We start from the raw sequence: 20,080 nt of genomic DNA, 5'->3' as shown, positions 1-20,080 counted from the left end.
AATTACTGTAGTTATTTTATTTCTAAAAAATATTTGTGTATTGTACATAAGTGAGATATTGGCAAAATCTCACCTAAGTAAGCCTTGTATCTTGGAAAGTAGGCTACTACAACCTTCGGAAAAATTAAAAAACACTTTTAGTAAATTACAGTAAGTTTTTTTTCTAAGAATATTTATGTGCTGTATGTAGGCTACAGTAAGGGAGATATTGGCAAAATTTTACCTGTAGGCCTAGTAAGTCAGTCTGGCCAATAGGTAGGCTATACTACAAATTTTGGAATATGAAAAAACCTTAATTGGTGAATTACAGTATTTTTTTTTTCTGTTTTGAATTATTATTATTTATTTATTTATTTATTTTCATGTCGATATAAGTGGTTGCATATCGTTCAAACTAATCGTGGTAGTGATCTCTTTGTAGGACTGTCGACTCTGTAGAACAGTGGCCAGGGAAAGCGAATGTCCTGTGAATATCGAACCTCTAACTCAGGGGTGTCAAACTCAATTCCTGGAGGGCCGGAGCCCTGCAGAGTTTTGTTCCAACCCTGCTCCAACAGACATACCATGTAGATTTCACATAAGCCTGAAGGAGTTGATTAGTTGGATCAGGTGTGTTTAATTAGGGTTGAATCTAAACTCTGCAGGGCTCCGGCCCTCCAGGAATTGAGTTTGATACCCCTGCTCTAACTTTACCGCGCTCCCCTCGCGATGCCACTGACTGGATTACGAGCTCCGAGAAAGTGTTCAGCATGCCTACACACGTGATGTGAATATGGCAGAAGTCACGTGACACACCTGTGACCACACTAGCAGTATAAACATGAAAACATAAACGACTCCCTGTAAAGCCTGACATATGAAAACAGTTGTTTTTTTTGATGGAATAACAAATCCATTTTATTTAGAGGTTCAAAATACAAAAAATATGCAATTTAGTGCAGATGCTGTTACTTATCCTATATGACCAAATATTAAGACAAATTTCTGATATTGACACTTTTATAACAGTATCAGACTTATGCAGTTGTCCTCAATGTCCCAAAAATCATAATATAATATGATAATATTTAAATGCTTAGTTTTCTAATCAAAGCACTTTAGTTTTAATTGTGTGGGTCAAAATATATTTGAGATTATATTTGAGTTGGCCCTATTATATTTGACATGGGCTAAATCGTAACCTGATTTTTCTAAATAAATAGGCCTAAACATAAACAAGTAAATAAATAGCATAACATAACATAACAGAAAAGTTATTATTTTTCTTTACTTACCAAAAAAGTATGAAGTTTTGATCATGTTGATAATTTAGAGGCCTTAGAAATAATGTGTCAAATGGTCAAATATGATACAGCAGACTTTATAGGGTTAATGCTTGTGTTGACACGGCGTCTATTCTACAATATACGGTAGTGGCGGCGGTCTGGTGTTAAGTTACGGGGCGTTCTTCCAATATCTGACTTTTAAATTCTGCTTGGAGTCTTGGACACGAATATAGGTTATTAGAGAAGGAAAATGCTTATGCAAAGAGTACACGTTTGTGCTGCAATAATACTTTGCATTGCACATGCCTGTCTTTCATTTGAAAACCAGACAGTCAATAATAATGCTACCAAATCTGAATCTAATGATTTAAAGTCAATGTTAAATCTGGTTGGGAATGTTACTGAAAGTTTGGACACAGCAAAAACCGATGAAAACCACACTCAGGCGCAGAGGAATGCCAGTGAAGATGGAGAACAGATGAACAAAGAGACCCATGGAGCAAAACCAGGCGAGTTCATGATCAGTCAAGAGTTGAGGGAAGTAAATTCAGAACAATTTTCTTTAAATGTCCTTTATGTCACGCAGTTATAACATGCCTTAAAAATAACTGTGATCTATTATAAGTGATAGTTCAGTGAAATGTATTTCTGTGGAACATAAAAGAAGATATTTTGAGAAATGTCTCAGGTTTTTATTTATTTATTATTATTATTATTATTGTACAATGGAAGTTGGTAGTCATCAAAACAGTTTGGTTACCAGCATTCTTCAAAACAGTAACATTCAGTAACATTCTTTTGTGTTCCACAGAAGAAAGAAAACCACTCAGAAAGTCACCCATTTTGGGTAAACTGAAGTTAAGTTGTCTAATATTTGACTAGTGTCTATTCATACTAATATTTATTCCAATAGTCAAGAGTGTCTATTCAGTATATATTAGTATTAGAATTTATTCAGCACATACTTTTTCACTTAATGTTAGTTATTATATACAATGCATAACTTTTTACTTTTTGTGTTGCAAAAATAAAAATAAAAAAAGTCCTGATCACGTTTGTTTAATATATACTATATACTTTAAGGGAAATTAGGTCAAGAATTTGTGGGAATATATGAATGCTTGAGCAACAAATGCTTATTCTGGTGATGCTGATTCACCAGCCTTTGTTTTAAGCAATAACAGTGAATCAATGAGACATTTGTTGGCTCAGCATTCCTGCATTCCCACAAGAAGAAGATGTTTACTTCTTGAAGTAATTTCAAAAGAGCACTACATGAAACCCTTTGGAGAGAGAGAAAAATTGTTCCCTACACTTTTAAAAATAAAGATTATTTTTAGGCATCAATAGATATATGAAGAACCTTTAACATCCATGGAAACTTTCAAATGCACAAAAGGTTCTTTATAGTGGAAAAAGTTTCTTTAGATTATTAAAATGTTCTTTACATTTAAAAAAAAATGGTTCTTTTAAGTAATGTTCATGGAAAGGTTCTTTGTGGAATCTGCTGTGAAAACCGTCTAGAACCTTTATTTTTAAGAGTGAACTGCCATGTGATTCATAGAGTCAATGTTATCCTCCTCCTAAACATTCTCAGGCTCCTCTCTGGCTTAATAATAAGTAACTGTTCATCAGTCTTAAATTTGTTTGTCTCAATCTCAATCTATCAGATTGTCCACCGCTGGGTTTGGAGTCTCTGAAAGTCTCTGATGATCAGTTGGAGTCTTCATCGTATTTGAGCGTTGGGCTTGGTCCTCACAGAGGACGCCTTAACATACAGGTCAGCCCACTGTGTGTTTGTTTAAGAAGATTTTGAAGGTAGATTTGATGTAGCATGTTGTGAATTTGCATACGTGTGTTGTTTGTAGTCTGGTCTGGAGGATGACGATGAGTATGACGGAGCGTGGTGTGCTGGGGTGGAGGATCAGGAACAGTGGTTGCAGCTGAACGCTCTCAGACCAACACTCTTTACTGGCGTCATCCTCCAGGGCAGAAACTCTATCTGGAGGTCAGTGTGTGCCTTTGAGCTTCATCATCATCATCACTGTCATTATTCGCACAAACATTTTTATTAGAATTCTTGCAAGGCAGTGGTACTTTACTGAAGTTGCTCTAATTATTCTTTTTCTGCACCTAATCAGCTCCAACCATTTAACACAGACTCGCTTCATTCAAACTTTTGTAGATAATTTTATCTGTCGGTGTGCTAACCATCATGATGTCATTATAATGTTTGCATACTGAATTGCAGTTATATTTCCTTTCTTACACATATTAACCATCGCATTGGCCACATTTACACTGTAAACATCACGTATTACTTTGTAACTTTTTTTACAATGGCTTTGTAACATTTACAGTTAGAGTTTGGTGTTAGCATCCTATCGTGAAAAACAATTGTGCACTTAATTGTATTGATTATACACTTCTAGTGTACTTAAAAATGTAAAAGTATATTTAAAAAAAATTGTACTTGCAGATAATATGATATTAATGAAGTAAAGGCCACTTAAATGTACGGTACTTAAAGAGACAACATTTTTTATGACTATGTTTCTTAACACACTTAAGTACCATTTTAAATAGTGCGCTTTGTAATAATGATGAGTTAAATGTTTTACTTCAAAGTATGTTTTAATAATCTTTTGCCGTGTTTTAAAGATGTACACATAGTAAAGCACATGTAAAGTACTTGATTATAATTTTAATTATAGTGTGATATATTTGATATTACATTTAAAGTTAATATATTTTAAATGTACTAAATTGCAACTTCATATAAATGCGTAATTACAATTCAGCTAATTTCATTTAATAAGAATGTAAGTAAGCTATGATATGTTTTCATTTAATTGTAAATAGCATGCAGTTAAGTGTCCGAAAAACATTACATTCAGTTTGCACTTAAGTATATTCTTTTAACGTATATTATTTCTGTAATAAGTACTCTACTAATAAGTACTTCTGTACAAAGTATGCTAAAGTGTACTTTTTATTTTCACAAGGGTCCGCTTTTACAGGAGGATATATGCATTTTCATCATATTCGTCTTGCCAAAAGTGTGTTTGTCTTTATTTGTGTGTGTAGCTTGAACTGGGTCCGCACATATAAGGTGCAGTTCAGTAATGACTCATCGGTCTGGCAGCCCTGCATGAATGGATCAGAGGAGGCTGTAAGTTTATGTTTTATAAGTAACGGTAACCTACTTTTGTCAGCTCTGCACCATGGAGCTTCCCTGAGGATAAAACATGACTTATAAATCTGGCATAAGTCATGCCAGATTCATGGCATATAAATCTTTAAAGCCTATAATTTGTAAAGTAAAGTTTATGTGTCTTACCTTTTTTCTGTTCTATTTGTCTACTATATTGTCTCTCCTAATTTGAGAATCTCTATGCAGGTGTTTGTCGGGAATGAAGATTTGGAGACGCCGGTTCTGGCTCTGTTTCCTGAGCCCTCAGTGGCACAATACATTCGCATTAATCCACAGACCTGGTTTAGCAATGGCACCATTTGCCTCCGCGCTGAAGTGCTGGGCTGCCCAGTGCCAGGTTCAACATGTCACTACTGTACTTTGAAATATTTGGGTCAAGACCATGGCATTTGGAGACTTTTTTTTTTGCCATTTTTTAATTTGAAACAGCATTTTGAATACGAATGCTTTAGGCTATTTTCATGCATACACTACTAGGTCAATAAGATTTTTTAATGTTTTTGAAAGAAATCTCTTATGCTCACCATAATTTAAGGCTGTATTTATGGGATTAAAAAAGTTATATTGTGAAATATTTTTACAATTTAAATTAACAGTTTTATATTTTGATGTATTTTAAAATGTAATTTATTCCTGTGATGCAAAGCTGAATTGTCAGCATCATTACTCCAGTCTTCAGTGTCACATGATCCTTCAGAAATCATTCTAATATGATGATTTGCTGTTCAAGACTATTTTTAATTTTTTGTTAATTATTATTAACAATGTTGAAAACATTTATTTGAAATAGAAATCTTTTGTGACATTATAAATGTCTTTACTGTCACTTTTAATCAATTGAATGTATCAATGCTGAATAAAAGTATTCATTTCTTTCCAAAAACAATCTTATTGACCGTAAACTTTAACGGTAGTGTATTTTTTCACTTTTTTTATTTACAAGACCTTAGAATTATCTAATTATCTACAAGTCAGCCAAAAACCTCAACAAGTCAGTCAACCTCCACTGTAGATTTTACAACATAGAGACAGTTATATTGTCACTTTTCATGTTTTAAATTATTGAATAGTCAATATGTTAAAAGTGCAGTTTGACCAAACTTGTATATATGTTTAGATCCTGACAACCCACATTTTTCTGAGACTGAGAGCGGATCCTCAGATGATCTCGACTTCAGACACCATAATTACAATGAGATGAGGAAGGTTGGAGTGATTTTAGGCCTTCATATTCATCCTGTTTATTAATGTAAGTGAACTGACACACGTCACTCTCCCTCTAGTTAATGAAGTCTGTGAACGACGAGTGTCCAAATATCACACGGATCTACACTATTGGGAGGAGCTACACTGGACTGAAGCTTTATGTTATGGAAATATCCGATAACCCTGGAAAACATGAGCTTGGTAAGTTTTCTTGGAGCTTAGCAGTTATTCAGGTCCCTTAATCTAATAGATCACACACATAATCTGATGTTCCAATTATGTTTTTTTCCAGAGAATTCATTTTTCATGTCTTATTTTCCCTTTAACACAGATAGTAGATGTTTTCTTTGCTTTTAGGCTCATTTTTGCACATTCATCATATCTTTATGTAACTTCTTGTTGTCACACATCTGTTTTTCATCACTGATTTGGCCAGAATAAACATTCCACCATTGATCAGAGTCTGTTGGGGTCTCACCAAAAGCATAATGTAGCAGTTTGACTGCTCTAATCTCTCTGTGAGGGTAGAAAATGTTCCAATCAAAATGTTTCATGATACTATCGATAAACATTCTAGTCCAACCTGATTTTTTTCTGACTGCTGTTTAACTCAGAAATACATCACACACTCAAATAGATTTTTAGCTCTAAAATTAAGTTATGTATTTAAATTATATATACAATTTCCATAAATTTGGATTACAGTTTTAACATACACAAACTAATAAACCTATAATGTGATGCATATTTGTTGGTTATACATAAATGAAACAGGTAAAATTGCTGCCCTCAAAAAATCATAGCATACTTTATTATATTAACTATTTACATCTTTAAAAAAAAAATTTTTTTTATCATATTTTCATAATGCATTTATTCAAATTGCTTAGAAACAGCATAAGTCTGGTCATTGTGAAAACAATTATGTTTTAGTCAGTTAAGTATGAACATGGTTAAAATATGGATAGATGTGGAACAAGCAATATGTAAATAGTTAAAATGTATGAGATTGAAACAAATTGGATTTATTGTTGAAAAATATATAATTATTATTGTGTATTAAAAACACATTCAGTTAATTAGTACTATTACAGAAATCTTACCCGTTTCATTCATGTATGACTGATAAATATGCATCACATTAAGGTTATTGGTTTCTGTTAAAGCTGTCATCTAAATGGATAAAAAAATAAATTATGTGCAATTCAAATTTAGGCCTAAAAATGTATTTGAGTGCATAATGAAAATAAAATTGTCGTGAATGCATGATTTTAAATGAACACTGTTTGCATATAGGTGAGCCGGAGTTTCGCTATGTTGCTGGGATGCATGGGAATGAAGTTTTAGGCCGGGAGCTTTTGCTAAATCTTATGCAGTACATCTGTCGTGAATACAACCGAGGCAATCAGCGTGTCATACAGCTGGTGAAGGACACACGCATCCACCTGTTGCCATCTATGAACCCAGACGGATATGAAGCAGCCTATGAGAAGGTAAAACACTGATGTAAGAAAAACATTGACTTGAATGTAGAAGTTATAGGTGGTAGTATGAATAATATTGTGGAAGTTTTTATTAATATTACAGATAATTAAGATTATACATTCTATTTAGTGAAGTGACATGTGGCCAAGTATGGTGACCCATACTAGGAATTAGTGCTCTGCATTTATCCCATCCAAAGTGCACACACACAGCAGTGAACACACACCGTGAACACACACCCAGAGCAGTGGGCAGCCATTTATGCTGCGGCGCCCGGGGAGCAGTTGGGGGTTCGGTGCCTTGCCAAGGGCACCTCAGTCGTGGTACTGAAGGTGGAAGAGAGTGCTGTACATTCACTCCCCCCACCTACAATCCCTGCCGGTACGAGACTCGAACCCGTAACCTTTGGGTTACGAGTCCGACTCTCTAACCATTAGGCTATGACTTCCCCTCACAATCCCAGAGAACAATCCCAGAGAACTAAACTATAGTGTGATCACTGTCTTGTACTCCAGTCTTTGCGTTTGTGCATCTGTTTGTTTCCACAGGGTTCAGAACTCTCTGGCTGGGCTCTGGGACGCTACAGTTTTGAAGGCATTGACATGAACCATAACTTCCCTGACCTCAACAACATCATGTGGGACGCTCAGGAGATGGCCATGGACAAGAGGAGAGTGAGCAACCATTACATTCCCATGCCAGAGTACTACACCTCAACCGAAGCATTAGTACGTAAGAACTGTCATCCATGCGTGGCTATGGAAGCTTTTTTTCACTTTAAAAAATTGTGACTTTTTATCTCACAATTCTGAGAAAAAAGTCCAAATTGCAAGATATAAACTCACAATTGCGAGAAAAAATAATTATTTTTTTATCCCGTGGCAGAAACAAGTTTCCATACTTGGCACTTCCTTATAATACAGTATGTGTACTTATAAAACACTTTGGGTGGTCTCATTATTTTTCAAAAAGAGCTTATATTGTTTGTCAGAAGAGTCAAAATTGTTCATTTTTTAGATAAGCAAAGGAATATTGTTTGACTATGAAAACAGCAGAGCTTTGAGCTCTTTCAGAGGTTTCTATGTTCCCTCATACTGTTTGTTTTATTTGGACGAACAGTGAAAGTCAGACTTAAGGGTCGTATTCATTAAACTTTTCAATAGTCTGTTAGTCTTTGCTGTACAGATAAGGACACATTGTGCACAGGGGAGTCAGGGTCAAGTAGATCTGAAGAATGTGAGCACTTCCTGTCAGCTGAAGCTCCCTGTGCCGGGGCCTCAGACAGAAAAACACACAGCAGTGAAAGAGCAGAAAGCAGATTAGAAATGAAATTCACACTTCATCCAGAAAGATGATAGAAGCAAACTCAAATATGAAGAAACGTAATAAAAGAACACAAACGTAGAATTATTTTCTGTAGATTATGAGATTATTATAGGCAATGTTTCACTTTTGCGCTTGGGGGAGGGGCTACAGGAGCCAGACTGACATTGGTTTAGGGTCTAGTCTAGTCTAGGATCTTGGTCTGGGTCTAGTTTCAAATTCTGAGATAGCAGTTGTTTTTGTATAGTTTTCTAAAAAATTGAGTTGTTTTTGTATAGTATACAGAGTTGTTTTGCATAGTTTAATAAAAAAAAATGTCTATATAGTTTTTATTAACATTAATTTGTTAGTTTTAGTTTTAGTTTTTTTCTCGCAATTCTAAATTTGTATCTAACAATTCTTACTTTTTTTCTGCAATTCTGAGAGAAAAGATGAATTGCAAGATATAAACTTTCAAAAAAAAAGAGTAAACAGAATTCAGAATTTTTATGGTTTTAGTTTACTATATATATATATATATATATATTTATTTTTTTTTTTTTTATTTTTTTTTTTTTACATTTGCACTTGCATTTTGTTCTTGTCACTTTTCCACAATGCACTGAAATAAATTCTCATATTTCTTATATTTACATGGTGTCATTTTCACTTGGGGAAAAAGAGCACATGGATGTCATGGGTTTGGCATGGAGTAATACTGCAAGGTGCCAAGAAAAAAGAGAGGGTAAAAGGGCCAAACCTTGTAAGCTTGACATATTTTCACAATTCTTATGGCCAATATAAACTAATTTTAAGCATATAGTCCGCTTCTGTAAAATGTTTAGTGTTACTACAAGAATCTCTTGAAAGTGGAGGGTTGTTTGAGCTCACCTAAAATATGAGTTGAAGTCTTGTACCTGCAAAGATGACTTGTGACTGTCACAAATAGTTACAAGCCAATCATGGTAAAACACAACACCTACAGTACAAAAGTGTGACACTTAAAGATTAATTTTTTTTCATGTTTAAGGTTGCCCCAGAGACGCGCGCTGTAATCAGCTGGATGCAGGACATCCCGTTTGTACTGAGTGCTAATCTGCATGGGGGAGAGCTGGTGGTCACCTACCCTTTCGACTGTACACGTGATTGGATCCCTCGCCAGGACACGCCCACCGCAGACAACGATTTCTTCCGTTGGTTGGCCACCGTCTATGCATCCGCCAATCTGGTGATGGCAAACCCTGAGCGGAGGATCTGTCACTCTGAAGACTTCCAGCAGCACAACAACATCATCAATGGAGCGGACTGGCACACTGTACCAGGGAGTGAGTAAACATCAAACACGCATGTATTTAGTGTGTAACTTTATCTATTTATACAGCTTCATTAAACTGCAACTGGGTACTTCCTAAAAGAGATGGCACAGGCATATTCAAATGTAAAAGTCCACAATGAAAGTCTTGTAGAACATATTCACGAGTATGTAGAGTGTAGATATTTATATATTAGTTGCTCCATATTGAAGACTAAGAGTGCCATCTAAAAAAAAATAATTGTCAATGTATTAAAAATTATAAAAAAATATAGTTAACATGATATGAAATAATAAATTGATAAATCATTTTTATTGCACAAATACTTTTATTTTTCCTGTTGCCAAATGCTAATTTCTTCATTCATTTGCAAAATTGTGTGTGTGTGTTTTATTTGTTTTGGTACACTTTTAAACATGAATTAATATCAATTTGAAAAGTGATTCATCTATTTGCATTTTATTTTTGAATTAATAAACCGATAATCCCTTTTACATTTTATTTTTATTTGGCAATCATGCGTCTTATATGAAAGGCTTTATGTACTTGATGAATTTTAATGTCTTATATTCTTTACTTTTTACTTTACTTTTAGTCATTTAGCAGACGCTTTTATCCAAAGCGACTTACAAATAAGAAAAAGTAATTAAAACTAAAAGCTAAAACTCTATAAATACTATATATATACACATTTAAGAAAATAAAAGAAATTAAATAAAAATGACAAATGCATACAACAACATTTCAAAACTAAACATTTAAATGAAAACAAAAAAATAAAGCTAAAAACAATTCAAAATATTAAAAGAACAAAAGGTATGAGTATAATAATGATTCTAACATAACACTAAGCCAAACACCAAAAAACTACATACGTGTATGTACAGCCACACACATATACACATATACATGTACATATATATATATATATAAATACATTCAATATATATATATTATTTCATTTCCATTTTGTATGTTGAAGTACTGAAATAACTCAAATGAAATAAAACTAAAACTTAATAAAAAACCTATATAGACATAATAAAAACTAATAAAATGACAACTGTAACTAAAACTAAAAATAGATAACTAATACAAATCAAACTACATTAGTTTATCAGTAGTCCTAAAAAAAACAACACTGAGCCAAACACACATGCTAAAATAACAACAACTTACTGATATTTATATTATATTATATATATTTATATTGATAACTTATATTCTGTTTCTTATATTTTATTTTTGCTTTATAGGTATGAATGACTTTAGTTACCTCCACACGAATTGTTTCGAAATAACTGTAGAATTGTCCTGTGATAAGTTCCCACATGCCAGTGAGCTTCCTATCGAGTGGGAGAACAATAAAGAGTCTCTCCTGCTGTACATGGAGCAGGTCAGTTCACTTTCCCTCTGTCCTGCACAGAACATGATCCTGCTGGAACCCATTTCCCTTTTCATCTGCTCTCTCTGGCTTCTGCAGGTGCACAGAGGCATAAAGGGCGTCATCAGGGACAAGGACACTAGAGCTGGCATTGCAAATGCTGTCATTAAGGTGGACGGTCTGGGCCATGACATAAGATCTGGTATACCTCAGCGTTATTTTAGTATCATTGATATATTATAGTTTCTGTTAATATTTTGTGTTCGATTTTTAGCTATTTACATTTAGATTTTTACTAATGTTTTCATTTGTTTTGTGATTTTTATTAGTTTTCCTAAAAAATATATCTATATAGTTATTAACTTTTATTTATTAGTTTTACTTTATTAGTTTTTTTTCACAATTCTGAGTGTATATCCCTCTAGAAATCACTATGCCAAATAAACTGCATTACAGCAATTCAATTATGTTGTTAATACTGAAAATAATGTTTTCCTTTCTTTCACATGCTTGCAGCTGTAGATGGTGATTTCTGGCATTTGTTGAATCCAGGTGAGTACAAGATAACGGTGTGGGCAGAAGGATACTTCCCACGCATCCGCCACTGCTCTGTAGGATCAGAGCCCCGCGCGACCATCTGTGACTTCACCCTCACCAAGACCTCACAGGATCGTCTTAAACAGATCCTGGCCAGTGGTGGGAAAATTCCCCGGGACAATCAGGTACGGATCCGAGCCATGCGAATGCGCAAACTCCGTGCCAGCACCAAGATTCTCAACCGCCGTCGAGAACAGCAGCAGCGTCTTAACAAAGTTAAACGGAAGTGAGCAGCTCATTTATAAAATAACGAGCTGGTCTGCCGCAGGTTGAGAGACATTGAGATTCTGGACTGTAAACTGACAGAACAGCTTCCTCTACATTCCTAAAAACACATTTCTACTTTTTAACAACATCATATCTTTGAAAATGAGATAAGAGACAACAGTTCCCCGAAGCCAGTCGAGTCCAGTGAAGGATTTACAGCTACTGGTTTTCAATTTTTCAACTGTGTTTCACCCAATGTGATTACACAGCTTATCCCTGGTCTGCTGTTTAATATTTGAATGTTTTTTTTTTTACCGCTAACAAGAGATTTCTAAGAATGGCTCATATATGAGCAAGACTGAGATTGTAGCTGGTTTCTACACTCAGAATGTGATGATGATTTTATAATAAAGCTAATAAAGGATTTTACAGAAAGCAACTCTGTTTCCTCAGCGGTGTTAGCACTGCAGGATAATTTGAGGGGGAAAAATGCTGAGACATGCTACAATACATTCATATTCATTATGTTATGCCTCATGAACCACCAACTATGTACCAGTATTAGGACATTTCTTTTAATTATACATGGAAATTGGACAGTTCATTAAGAAGAAATGGAAAACAGTGCCTGAGCTGAATATCTGGATTCATGATTTTTGCATTTGTATAAAAAAAAAATTAATGTTAAGATTCTACATACTTAATTTAGAACAGAATACTACAACAGTAGATTTGTGGGTTTCACACTTCCTGGGCAACCCAGTTCATTGTCCTTTACTACCACCATTCAAACGTTTGGGGTATGTTTTTTTTCTTTAAGGAAATTAATACTTTCATACCAGCAAGGATGCAGTAAATTGGTCATAAATGACAGTAAAGACATTTATAGTGTTACTGATTTCTATTTCCAATAAATGCTGTTCTATTGAACTTTCTGTTCATCAAAGAATCCTGAAAAATGTATCAGTTTCCTCAAACAAAATATTCAGCATCACAACATTCAACATTAATAAGAAATAACATTAGATTACATTTCTGATGGATCATGTGACACTGAAGACTGGAGTAATGACTGCTGAAACATCACATGAGCTGTGACATTACATTAATAAATTACATTTTAAAATATATCAAAATGAAGTTATTTTAAATTGTAATATTTCACAACATTGCTGCTTTTACTGTATTACTGATCAAATAATTGCAGCTATGTGAGCAGAGACTTCTTTCAAAAACAAGACTTAATGACCCCAAACCTATGAATGTATATATTATCTGACTGAAACCCTCTGCTATAAGGAATTAATCAATTCCATGTGTTTTCTATTTCATATTTATGATGGAACACGAGTTTTACAAAAATGACATTTTCCCAATCCTGCTCTTGACCTAAAGCGAGTGACGTGCCTGTCCTAAATGATCTGTTTAAGGGAGCCAGGTGCCAAAGCTTACTGAGTGCACTCCATCAGTCTATATGCTAACACAACTCTCATTTTTGCTTAAAAACAGCTCTTTTTTACAGCATGCCAAACAGAAGATATGAAAAAGTTTCTTTATTTAATATACCTGTACCACTGCATCCTTAGCACTGTTAACATGAATAGAGTGAATATCAAGAGAGAATAGAGTAAAGGTAACTTTCACTGTTACTCTTGATTTTAAATTTCCATGTTCAAGAACAGTCACTATTTGAATAACGGAGAAGGATGACCAACTCATATTAGTCCCAGAAAAGCTGAACATTCAGATTTTGTCCTCGTTTTCATCTTAAGAAAGCTAAACTCATCTGTATAAAACACTCATCCAACAGTTAAACCTGCATCAGAACTGCCTTCTCCTATTGTCCTCACGTCCAGAGTTCAAAGCTCCCACCGATGTGCATAGTGAGCATCTGAACATTTCATAACTGCTGATTGTCCATGTAGAGGCCAGAAGCATATGAAAAACAGAACATTACAAAATTCCCAGTCCATTCAATCAACCATTGGCAGAAGTCATATTCATCCCAATACTCACACGTACATGGTACATACTGCATTGACAATCTACAAATCAGACCTCATTTAGTGTTGTTACAGATAAGCAGTCCAAAAATAAAAATTAACTGTTAGTAAAAAGTGACATACTTCCAGAATTTTTTTTTTTCTGAAAACGAATATGGCACTGCAAATTCTAAAATATTTGGCAAAATGCAAAAATTGCCATCGGCTTGAACTGCTTACAGTTACATGAAAATGACTGGCTTAAGTTACTGGAGTGCTGCATGGATGAGCAACCAAAAAACATCCCATAATTCTCGAACGCTCACGTGACTCATTCAACCTCCATCGTGTTTGCTTTTATTCTCACACAGACTGTTAAATTTACACAGCATAAAGAACAATTACATCTAAAAATGACAAACATGTAGAGGGTCATTCACATGCAGTGTGACCTTACACACACACACACACACACACTAAGGTAGTTTCGTTCTCCCATTATCCACCTGACCAATCAGAAGCTTCTTCCATATAGTTCAGTGATCAGTGTAAATTCTAATGCATTTGTATGTGTTAAAAGTGTGGTTGATACAGAGCTACGCGTCCACTAAGGCAGCCCGTTGCAAACTGACAATGAGTGGGTGAGAACTTTGAGGTGAGCACCACGTCGCTGTGAGAGTAGATGGAGCGAATCTCCCGCAGCAGAGCCGTCCGCACAGGCATGCAGTCCACCAGCTCGGCGCAGTGCTCATCGAACGCCAGCAAGCGCACGCCGTAACCATATGGAGAGCAGATGAGCCGGCCATCGGGACTGAAGCACAGCTCCTTGATGTAGCCGCGGCCGACGTTAGCCTCCTCGATGTAGTGCGTGAGACGCAGAGAGCAGCGAGGAGAAACCGGAGGTCGAGGTGGAGCTCCCTCTTGAAACTCATACACACACGTCCACTGAGAAAGACAGAAACAAGACTGTTGAAATTCATTCTGCATGTTACACCCTTTTTAGGTTTAGGTTACACCACTGACCTCCTGGTCATCCATGTTGCTGGAGCAGCGCAACAATGTGGCCCAGCCTTTAGGGTGCAGTTGCAAGGAGGTGATGCAGTTCCCACGGTCCCTCTCACCGGGGATCTCTGGGGTTAAAACCTCAAGACTGTTTCTGGGTGACAGACCTTCAGAAGACAAAATGTGAACACTGGAGTAAAAACTCATAAAAACAGAATTAGGTTCAAAAGGTGCACAATCAAAAAACTAAACTGCTAAACAACCAATGTTCACAATAAAAAGACTAAACTACTAATGTACGTACAACTTTCATAAATAACCTATATTAAAATCATTCAGTCTTACCCTCTCTGTGTGGATGGGTTTTGCTGTCAATGGTGTGACGGGATCCCCCCGACCTGGTACCTGCTGATGAACCTTCTGAAAGAAAAGAAGAGACTTAATCTTAAAAATGATGAGAATGATGATGATGATAGGGACAGGATTCACAACATAATTAACCAGTAGTTTTCAATAATACTTTGTTAAAAGTAATTCTACTTAATATTTTATGAATTACCCATGAACAAGTCAAACACACACAACACACACACTCCTGTTCAAAAATATTAAAGAAATTAATAATTTTATTGAACAAGGATGCATTAAATTGATCAAAAGTGACAGTAAAGACAAGCATAACATTTTAGTTTCTATTTCAAATAAATACTGTTCTTTTGAACTTTATCACAAAATCCTGAAAAAATGTATCACTGTTTCCACAAAAACATTAAGCAGCACAACGTTTTTCAGCATTCATACTAATAAATGTTTGAGCTGCTAATCAGTTTATGAGAATGATTTCTGAAGGATCATGTGATACCGAATACAGGAGTAATGATGCTGAAAATTCAGGTTTGCCATCAAAGGAATAAATTGCATTTCAAAATATTGTTTGATCAAATAAATGCTGCCTTGGTGAGCATAAGAGACTTTCAAAAACATACAAAAAAAAATATATTTTTTTAATTGTAAGTGTACGTTGTGTTAAAAATAATTAATGCTTACAATCAATTTATATACATTTCATATTTAATAATTTTATGGACCAATGGAAAAACATTTAATTACCCAGAATGATCCAATTTACTCCTTAAAACCCCTATGAAAATTTTGTATTAATGGTGTTGGATTAATTAATCAATCCCTTGTCTCTGTGACTTTGCAGTACAGTAAATATCATTTAAAATTCAGTTCAAATTCCAACTCATGAACTGAAAGAAACACCATTCTTAAATTTTGAATGTTGCCCTATCCTACCTATAGCAAACTTCACCCTTTGAATACTAATCCATTTCCATGCCGCCTCCATATCTCCTCATTTCAGACCTTAGTATTGCTCATTTCAGACTCTTATATCTTATTTGTTTACGCTTTATGTATGTACCTGTGCTGAGAGGAGCTCTTCGGGCCCGTAGGATGCGGTAGCTCCCGACCTCAAGGCTCTGGGTGAGGTCAAGGTCATGTAAGATGAGCAGGTAACCAGAGGAGGTGGAGATCAACATCTTACTGCAGTCTGGAGTCAGACGCATCCGCATTAGATAGCGTGTGTGGAAAAACTTCTTGTGTGGACAGCCTTCTTCTGTGAACCTAAACAAACAATGACAGCACAATGAAAGTACAATGACACACAGTTGCACACAACCACTTAAATATGCAATCTTAAAGGAATAATTGACGAAAAATCAAAATTTGCTGAACATTTTCTAAAAATGAACTTACCCTCAGGCCATCCAAGATGTACATGAGCTTGTTTCTTCATTGAAACAGATTTGGAAAAACTTAGCATTACATCACTTGCTCACCAATGGATCCTCTGCAGTGAATGGGTGCCGTCAGAATGAAAGTCCAGACAGCTGACAAAAACATCACAATAATCCACAAATAACTGACACGACTCCAGTCCATCAAGTAAAGTCTTGTGAAGTGAAAAGTTGCATGTTTGTAAGAAAGAAATACATCAAGATGTTTTTAACTTTAAACTGTTGGTTCTGGTTACAATGAGTCCTCTAAACATAATATAGACAATTATTTGTGGATTATTGTGATGTTTTTATCAGCTGTTTGGACTCTCATTCTAACGGCAACCATTTACTGCAGAGGATCCATTGGTGAGAAAAGTGATGTAATGCTACAGCTAGGAAACCCACACCTCCAAACCACAAAACGTACCTGTTGGTGTCCCATGTGATGACATTTCCGTCAAATCCTGACGTCACCAGCAGGCGAGTGTGTGTATCATACTCTATGTTCTTGACCCAGCTGGCGTGGCCATGTAATGAGCACACCTTCGAGTTGAGTTTACGCAGATCCCACAATGCAATGGTGGTGTCATCGGAGCAGGTCGCAAACAGCCGGTTGTCGAGAAACCTGAATAGTACCCAACATCAGCCAACCAACCTCACACTTAGATGACACAGTGGTCATCCGCATTAACTTTATGAATGTGCCAGACAGTATTTGTGTGTAAGAATGGAAAAACAAAAGGATCACAGAAGCAACTAAGTCAGTACAGTACAAATTGTACAGTACGCAAATCCTAGTGTTCAACATGCAAATTGTTTTGAATTAGTTCCTACTACTATGAATTAGCTCTTACATAAAAGACTGTTATAGAAAAGATTTCGCTCATGCAACTGAGGTTCCTGCACACTCCAATAGATTATATACTGTGCGCACATGTACCTTATGTTGTTTACACAGTCTTCATGAGCCTCCACCAGTGTTTTGATATGTCTGGAGGAAACGGGGTCAAACAAAAGCACTTCTGTCTGCTCACAAGCAACTGTCAAAACTGACCTAGAAAAAAGCAATACACAGGTGTTTGTCAATTAGGTCAGAACTTTTCTATATGGTACACGTATCCTATTATAAAAAAAAGTTTCACTTTAAAAAAAAATATAGACTAAAAAAATAAAAATAAAAAAACAGATTTTTACTGGGAAATGTCATCAGTACAGTACAAATTGTACAGTACGCAAATCCTAGTGTTCAACATGCAAATTGTTTTGAATTAGTTCCTACTACTATGAATTAGCTCTTACATAAAAGACTGTTATAGAAAAGATTTCGCTCATGCAACTGAGGTTCCTGCACACTCCAATAGATTATATACTGTGCGCACATGTACCTTATGTTGTTTACACAGTCCTCATGAGCCTCCACCAGTGTTTTGATATGTCTGGAGGAAACGGGGTCAAACAAAAGCACTTCTGTCTGCTCACAAGCAACTGTCAAAACTGACCTAGAAAAAAGCAATACACAGGTGTTTGTCAATTAGGTCAGAACTTTTCTATATGGTACACGTATCCTATTATAAAAAAAAGTTTCACTTTAAAAAAAAAATATAGACTAAAAAAATAAAAATAAAAAAACAGATAGCGTTATAAGCGCTTATTGCATTGCAACAGATTTAAACAGCAGGTAAAAGTTTACTGGGAAATGTCAATACTATAGTACACACTTGCCAATTTCACAGACATCACACACATTCCATGTCACAAATATTTATGGAATATACATGCATGTATGACATTTTATTATAAGAATGGATCATTTTGCATGTGATGGTTATGACATAACCATCACTATGTTAAGAGTATGACAATTTCATTGATCAGCTTATCAGTTTTAATCAGCAAGTCATGTTCACTTATTGTGTGAATTGTACTTACTCTTTTGCACACATGTGCAAAAAAAATGTAAGAAATTAAAACCTGGTGTGAACAAATACTAATTGTTTAGAGATCTGAACTGTTTTTTTTATTATTATTTATTTATGTGTGAATTGTACTTACTCTTTTGCACACATGTGCAAAAAAAATTTAAGAAATTAAAACCTGGTGTGAACAAATACTAATTGTTTAGAGATCTGAACTGTTTTTTTTATTATTATTTATTTATTTTTTCAAATCTGAACTTTTTTCAAATTGGAAAATTTTAATTTTAGGTTGTTGTTTTTTTCCGTGACTTTAAAGTAGTTGTCATTACCTACTCAATCATTATAAGAAATTCAAAATGTATTTATTCAGAAACGGTCATTTCTTTTTCATCTTTATACATTACACAATATCAGCAAGTGTTCCATTTAACGTTCATATGTTTCAGTACATACAATGTTTTAACAAAGAAAATATTTGGAAAAAAGCTTATTTTGTTTAATGTTAAGCAGTCAAAAGTGCACATGACTGGAGACACTCATAAATGAACTGAGCAACGGGACTCGTGACAAGGGCAACACTGAGCGCAGCGCTTACCCGTCCGGCGAGTACTCCAAGTTGAAGACAGCCCCGTGGGTTTGTGTACTGAGGTTCACCGAATCCGTAGCTGGGCTCATGGATGAATAAAGCCGTGTCATGTTACGGAAATGATCCCGCGCGGGGTCTACGAACGGCCCCCTGCCGACTGTCCTCCTGTATATCCACGAGAACAGAGAGTCGCAGGCGCGCGAGACCCTGCCCCCCGAGCCTGTCCCGCCGTCCGCGGCCGACTCGAGCCTCGAGCTGCCCTGCGTCCCGGTACTCTTGCGGCCCGCCCGCGGCGATGATGGTCTCGTGGAGTCCTTGTCTTCATCACTGTCGTCGTTCTCCTCCGCAGCGCGCGGCTCCTCGGGCTCCTCGTTGTCGCTCGGCTGTCCCGAGCTCATTGTTGCACGAATGTTGCCAGCGGCTCCGTCCTGAGACTCACCCAAACTCACCCTCCTGCAGTGGGCGGACAGGCACTGGACCTGCGAGCCAGGCCGTCTTGCAATCTGTGCTGAAACCGCTTAAACATCCATTAATAAACACAAGAGTGCTGCGGATGTGTGCGGATACAACAGACTACGTATTTCCGGTTCTTCTTCTAATAACGTTTTATGGCGGATGGCAAACCAACTTCTGGTGCATTTACCGCCACCAACTGGACTGGAGTGTGAAGCACGAATAAGCAACTTCGTATTTCCGGTTCCTTCTCTGCATATATTAAAACCTAACTGAGCTACTAAGACAGCTTTGAGCCTACAAAATCCCCAACTTTTTAAAAATGGTCTCTACTTTTTTGACAAACGTTTATAATAACAATTTTATAAGAAACTCCTTTAATAT

At 35.9% G+C, this 20,080-nt stretch overlaps 2 protein-coding genes across 2 annotated transcripts; one reads left to right on the top strand and one right to left on the bottom strand.

The window, feature by feature from the left end:
* The first annotated feature begins 1,464 nt into the window (after window positions 1–1,464).
* cpxm1a (carboxypeptidase X (M14 family), member 1a) lies at window positions 1,465–12,811 on the top strand. The gene is made up of 13 exons (XM_016473853.1): window positions 1,465–1,774; window positions 2,936–3,045; window positions 3,134–3,273; window positions 4,353–4,437; window positions 4,666–4,816; window positions 5,597–5,685; window positions 5,763–5,886; window positions 6,982–7,178; window positions 7,719–7,898; window positions 9,503–9,797; window positions 11,042–11,181; window positions 11,269–11,371; window positions 11,686–12,811. Exons 1-13 carry the CDS (start codon window positions 1,516–1,518, stop codon window positions 11,994–11,996), a joined length of 2,184 nt encoding a protein of 727 aa, XP_016329339.1. The 5' UTR covers window positions 1,465–1,515; the 3' UTR covers window positions 11,997–12,811.
* A 430-nt stretch (window positions 12,812–13,241) lies between these two features.
* wdr32 (WD repeat domain 32) lies at window positions 13,242–19,840 on the bottom strand. The gene is made up of 7 exons (XM_016473860.1): window positions 19,253–19,840; window positions 18,127–18,240; window positions 17,169–17,366; window positions 16,384–16,586; window positions 15,303–15,377; window positions 14,979–15,124; window positions 13,242–14,900 (listed from the first exon to the last, which is right to left on the bottom strand). The coding sequence occupies exons 1-7, from the start codon at window positions 19,639–19,641 to the stop codon at window positions 14,529–14,531; spliced, it is 1,497 nt and encodes a 498-aa protein (XP_016329346.1). The 5' UTR covers window positions 19,642–19,840; the 3' UTR covers window positions 13,242–14,528.
* Between the last annotated feature and the right edge of the window lie 240 nt (window positions 19,841–20,080).

The sequence above is a fragment of the Sinocyclocheilus anshuiensis genome, unplaced genomic scaffold, assembly GCF_001515605.1.
Source record: "Sinocyclocheilus anshuiensis isolate Anshui unplaced genomic scaffold, SAMN03320099.WGS_v1.1 scaffold536, whole genome shotgun sequence".
In the NCBI taxonomy this organism is placed as follows: Eukaryota; Metazoa; Chordata; class Actinopteri; order Cypriniformes; family Cyprinidae; genus Sinocyclocheilus; species Sinocyclocheilus anshuiensis.
This window is presented reverse-complemented; position numbering and strand designations above follow the sequence as displayed.